This window comes from Psammomys obesus, unplaced genomic scaffold, assembly GCF_907164565.1.
Source record: "Psammomys obesus unplaced genomic scaffold, mPsaObe1.curated_primary_1811, whole genome shotgun sequence".
NCBI classification, from domain to species: domain Eukaryota; kingdom Metazoa; phylum Chordata; class Mammalia; order Rodentia; family Muridae; genus Psammomys; species Psammomys obesus.
In genome coordinates, this window is record NW_026586383.1 from 7,807,670 (window position 1) to 7,813,669 (window position 6,000).

General features: G+C 38.7%; 1 protein-coding gene across 7 annotated transcripts in view; it reads left to right on the forward strand.

Moving 5' to 3' along the window:
- Golga4 (golgin A4) overlaps positions 1–5,727 on the forward strand; it is an 87,669-nt gene extending 81,942 nt beyond the window's left edge. For 4 of the 7 annotated variants that reach the window (XM_055601826.1, XM_055601822.1, XM_055601824.1 and 1 more), the window contains 2 exons: positions 2,256–2,315; positions 5,022–5,727. In XM_055601826.1, the coding sequence (XP_055457801.1) occupies positions 2,256–2,285 (30 nt within the window). In that variant the 3' untranslated portion in view covers positions 2,286–2,315; positions 5,022–5,727. The remainder of the gene's footprint in view (positions 1–2,255; positions 2,316–5,021) is intronic. The other 3 variants (XM_055601825.1, XM_055601828.1, XM_055601823.1) reach the window with 2 other exon arrangements.
- Positions 5,728–6,000: the final 273 nt, after the last annotated feature.

Here is a 6,000-nt window from a genome sequence, read left to right on the forward strand (position 1 = left end):
GACCAAAAAATATTTAAGCATATCTGAAGGAAAATCACTGGAAAACATTAGATCCTTTATCCTTGAATAAGCAGCATTCATTCTAGGAAGAGATAAAGGGAGTACTGGTTTTTAATTTAATCCTCCTTTGGCCATGAGGCTGACCTGCCCAGACTTGAAACAAAGTCTCATGTGTCCTGATCCTTTGCTTGCTAAATAAATTTAGTCTGCAGCTATTTATTCCTGTAGTTGTTAATAGAGAATTTAGGAAATTTGAAGCTATGAAGGACATGGAATCTTCACTTTTAGGGCTAAGTGGTAACTTCCATTTAATCATATGTGAATGAAAGATAGGCCTGTAAATCATTCAAATGATAAAAGTAGATTTATAGGAAATATAAAGGAATTTATGGGCACGAAATAGGAGAAATGTCCATTGAAAATTAGTCAAATTGATTGACCTTCTTTTTGTCAGTCTAAAGAGATTCTTGGTATTTGTAGAGTAACTTAAGATCATTTCCTGTATCTTTAAGAGAATTTCATTAATAAGGCCTATTGTAATTGGCTGAAATTGGAATCGAGATTGCTTCGTTATAGAGAGGCCTTCTTAAGTTTCCCTGAAAGCATAATTCTCATTCAAGTGCTACAGACCCTAAAGACATAAGTCCACATGTCTGTTCCCCTAGAGACGGCCCTGCCCCTGTCTTTCCTTCTCTTGGTCTGGGAGCCTTTGCTTTCTTCCTCACTCACTCGCCCGCTGTGCTCGGCTTTCACACTCATCCTCCATGTTGTCTGCTTGTTGCTTCGCTTTGTGGTGCTGGAGACTCAAACCTAGGGCCTCATGCGTGCTGGAGCCCTGCTCCTGAGCTGCATCTTCAGCTTTGTTTAGTGTTCTGCATTGGTTGTTGGCCTAGATCATTCTGGTATTGTTGGTCTCATGCATTTCCATCTCGGTAGAATTTTTTAAATCTCTCTGAAGTTAATAAATCATCAGGATTTTATAGCATTTTAGGTAGAGAAATCTTCCATTCCACCATGAGGTTTATTGGTCCCTGGCACATAATGAGATGCATGCCAGGTGGATTTGGAAAACAAATGCAAATACGAATGACACATAATGAAAGATGATGCATGTGGAAGTGTGATTGGGAGCGTGGTTCTGATTGACATTGTCAGAGTCAGACACTATCAGATCACTTTTTAAAGTGCTGCAAACAATTGAGAAAAATTAATTATACTATTTGCCCTCTGTCAAAGTCATCCCTGTTAAGAGTGTGGCGCCTGGGAACATGCCTGTAATCTGGTTGAAGCGGAAGAATCTCAAATTCAAGGCTGTGTGGGCTACAAAGTGGGAGATTCTCTCAAGATAAGACATTGACGAGTTCCACTGGGTTTCGCTGTGTTCAATTCTCTAGGTGGTTTTTCATCCTTAAAAGCATAGACACAGAATGTCCACATGCCAGTATCTCACGTGCTTCCTTAGATTTAATACTGAGCTAACCATGTTGTGTGCATTGAAAAACATTTTTCTAGTCTGTGTTTTAATCTTGCTACTTTTTACTAACTTTGTTTCATATATAGACTCCAGAGGCTTGTCACACCATCCAAAAGTAGCCTGAGCTTTGGTAAACAGCTGTTTATCATACTGCTGTTGTCATACTGCCCTTTCAAAGCAAGCCATGAGGCTAGTTACTGATGGTGGGTGATGGACACCTGAAATTAGGGCATGGGGTTATTTAGGAAGTTCGCTACAGTAAAACGAATTGAGGTTAAGTTCCTTTACATTGAAATTGCAACGTGGAACATCATTCCTGTGACTACCTTTGACATTCCGTTGAGTTATAAGAGAATTCTTCAGTGATACAGTTGATACTTTTTAGGAATGAGAATTCAATATACAGGTATACTGTGTTTCAAGTTCATCAACTTCCAAAAATTCTTGGGTGTAAACTGAAATTATGTAAATCAAATTTTAATGTATACGGTAATGGAATTATGACAGAAATCACTTCATATTATACTCCCTCTAATTTACTTGGCAGTTAAATGCCCCCTAGCATGAAGTACATCTTTCAGCATTTAAACTTTTAAATGAAAATTGAAAGTAAAAATTTAGGATGAGGAAGTAGTTCATATTTTTTATGCTTTGCCTAATGACCCTAAATTTGAGAAGAACTTGAGTACTCTGTAATTCTATCCACTTTGTATATACACTGTAACCTCTACACTGTTTGTCTGGAAACTAACCCATTAAGCTTTCCCTCTTGGCTTTGTAGTTCACTTCAGCTCGCAGCGGCATCTTCTGATACGGTCAGTCTGTGCTTAGTGAGCGTGTGGTGAGTGAGAGTCCTCGTATACTGCATGCCATTAACCATTGTGCTGGGATTATTTTATCCTTTTTAATGGACATGATTATGACATCGGGTTACGTAATTGCTTTCTTTTGATTCTGTTAAATAGACGGATATATAGACTTAACAGCCTTTGAAATTACTGCAGATTATGAGAGAGAAATTAAAGATAACTTCTGGAGGGGAATGAGGAAATACAGTGGTGGGCTGTGTTTCAAGTGAAGAGAGATGTAGTTCACATATCCAGGACCTCAATTACTGCAGAGCCTGATTAGAGTGCTAGTTTGAAGGAAAAGAAAGAAAGAAAGAAAACTAATAAAGTTGATTAAAAATAAACACAGTTTTAATTGCATCGTAGGATCACACAGCTCAGTGCAAGATAGCACATGTGTTCTGTAGGTGTTCCTCGGCAGCCTAGTTCAATTGGACCTGGCTGTTTCTGATGGACGTTTTGTGACAGTGAAATGTAATTATGGAGAATGTTTCCCAGTTGACTGGTCCTCGACATTAAAGGATTTTCAGCCTCAGACAGTATTCATGTCATTAGCTTGATTGGACATTGCCTTAAATGTTTATGGTACACACGTACCTCAAAGTTGGCTGTAAATTTCACAAGTCACAAACAAGTCGAATCACAATGACTAACATCAAGTAGAACATCTGGTTGTACTTGATAATGATGGTATATTTCAGCTTGAACACATGGAGCAAGTATGTAAGGGCTGAGATGCATCTTTTTAAGAAACTTTTAAAAAATGTTTATTTTAAAAAGATTTCTTTATTATTTTATGTGTCTGTGTTTGTCCACGTCTATGTGCACCATAGAGGCCAGAAGGGGGCATCAGATCCCCTGGAATTAGAGTTACAGGTGGTTGTGAGCTGCCATGTGGGTGCTGGGACCTGAACTCAGGTCTCTGTTAGCAGTGCTCGTCAGCAGCACACCGTCTTTGCAGCACTCTGTTTTTGTTTTCTGTTTGTTTTTGAGACAGAGTTTCTGTGTGTAGCCTCGGCTGTCCTGGACTCACTTTGCAGACCAGGCTGGCCCGGAACACAGAGATCCGCCTGCCTCTGCCTCCCTGAGTGCTGGGATCACAGGTGTGCGCCACTGCTCCGGACAGCGCTGTTTTTTAAGATTTTTTTTTAAACTGTCTGCGTTGATTCTCCTTTTGATTTTTGTATTTTATCATTTAATTTGCTTGCATGGTTATTTAGAGCTGTCCCATTCCTGTCTTCGTTATGGTGGCTTGCAGTGTAGAGCATGGTTTTATTAAGCTTATTGCTTTAATAAGCTTATGAGACCTGAATAGCAGTAAGACCTGTACCTGCCCATCAAGCCGCGTCAGTACTGTACCCTGCTGAGACCATGCTGCAGAGGGCTGCTCTCCTTTACACTGGGGATTTGTATCTCAGCGATTCTGTTGACTGACTGCTCATCCATTCAACTTCTGGTGTGAAACATTTCAGACCTAAGCTTTGCAAAAATAATTGAGTGAATGCCCATCACTTTCCAGTTTTTAACATTGTGTAAAATTTTCTCCCTGTTCTCATTCTTGGTCTCTCTCCATGTGTTTTCCCATTTTGTAAAGTTTAGCATTTTCTCTCTGTTTGGCAGTTACATCATGCTTATAAACACTTGACAGTGCAGACATAAGTGAGTAGATGTGTCGTAAGGGGTTGCCCTACACAGAATATTTATCACACACAATAAACTAATAGTCAGTAATACTCAATATTATCTGATATTTTACATAATGTTCAATTTTTCAGTTTTTGAATGGATATTTCATGAATACTTAAGATCCCAGGCTCCACAAGAACATACATTATATAAGCAGTCATGTGTCCTAAGGTCTCTTTTAAATTAGAGTTCTTGGTCTTCTTGCTTTCATAACAATGATATTGTGCCACTCTGGTGAATTGATTTTTGTTTCTTAGATGTGGTCAAGCTGAGGTTTCAAAATAATAATTGAAAAGGAAACCTTACCTGAGGTTTTCCACCTATTCTTTAGGTTCTTAGGGCCAGCATGATTGTTGAGCTAGCTTTGTAAATAAGTACTCAGAATATTGAATATGAGTGGACAGTTTGTCTCTGTTACTTAACCTTACTTGGGAGTTTACTTCTAACATCTGAAGCCCTGTGCTCAAATCTGAGTACTAGCATTTAGCATTTTAATATAGGAAACTCTTAGGAGTCCGAGTTTGTGTCTCATAGCATTTTTTAAGTTTTAATGAACTTTCGGTGAGGCTTTGCCTCTTACAGCACAATACATTTGTCACTCTGCCATGCATGTCATGCCTTGAAGGATATAGGAAATCCACATACTGGGGACGGGGGCCCTCCTCCTTCCCTGCCTGAAGAGCTGTGTCTCTGCGGAAGGCTCCACACAGCACAGGCCTCAGGGCTCAACAGCACTGGCTTCACGGAGGCCCAGCTCAAAATCCACACCTAAATAAAGTTTTCTGGGGTTGCTACAAATTGGTTTAATTTATTCTAGCAGTAGTTTCTGTTCGATTCCAATAGAAATCAGCATTTGAAATGTTTTAACCTTTTTACTGTCATCCCTAGAGTATTAATTTATTTTACCTTGGGGGTGGGGGAAGAAATGTCACAAAAAGTTGGCTATAAAAGCTTCTTTGTTTGTTTTTCTTATTTCATGCTAATTTCTTTCTTTCTTTTTTTTTTTTTTTCAGTCATGGCTCCGAACTTCATCTTGAAGACATGGAGAGAATGAGGCGGGCAGCTGCTGCTTGGCAAACTGTCCATGTTTGCTGCTTTTGGAGAAAGGCGCTGTCCTTGCAGGCCATTTGCGTGGCCTGAGACAGATCTTATCCTGGCCCACAGTTGCATTGCTTTTGAAGCAGATGTTCTTGGTGGAAAATGATGATAGTTTTGTTTTTTTTTTTTTTTTTTTTTTTCATTCTTCGGTTTTTTTTTTTTTTTCTTGGGAAGTTTTATGTGGTTTAAAGGCTGTTCTGACTGGTCTGGCTTGGCCTGGTCACTCAGTGTCCCTTTCTTCTGTTCTTTTTCCTCTTTTTAAAGAACTGTCTGTCTTCCTTATTTATTTTAGGGTGATTTCTTTTTCTTCTTAAAGACTTGTGCAATACATTTTGAGGTGAAACTTAGTGGATTTTTTCTGATAAATTAGAGAATTTAATTGATTATTTCACAGATTGATTTTTTTTGAATATTTGCTAAAGCCTAATTCTTTAAGCTATGATAAGTCCCAAGTGGCAGCACCTCATGTTTACCTAGCTTTTGTACTTATATTATTTTTCAAAGGAAAAATACTACTGTAAATTGTAAATAGTCAGTACATAATCCTATTGTATGCAGATCTGTGACTGTTGGCTGTGTCATCTCAGAGGATCAGATACATAAAGTTTATTTCCTATATAATATTTTTTGTTGTGCTTCTTCTTATGTTGAAATCACTTCAAGATGGTTAAGCATCCACATTTTAGTTCAAGTGGGGTGAATGTAGTGAGGGGCTGTCAGGAAAGCGAAATGCTGAACACTAAGAAAGATTTTGTATATGGATGTTCAAAATTAATACGAGCAAGTGAGAAGGATATGGAGGCTTCCCTCAGTGTGTTATAGGAGAGCTTCTGCTTTGTGTGGGGGATGTCACTGATCGCTTCCTCCTTGTTTTTTTGTTTGTTTGTTTGTTTG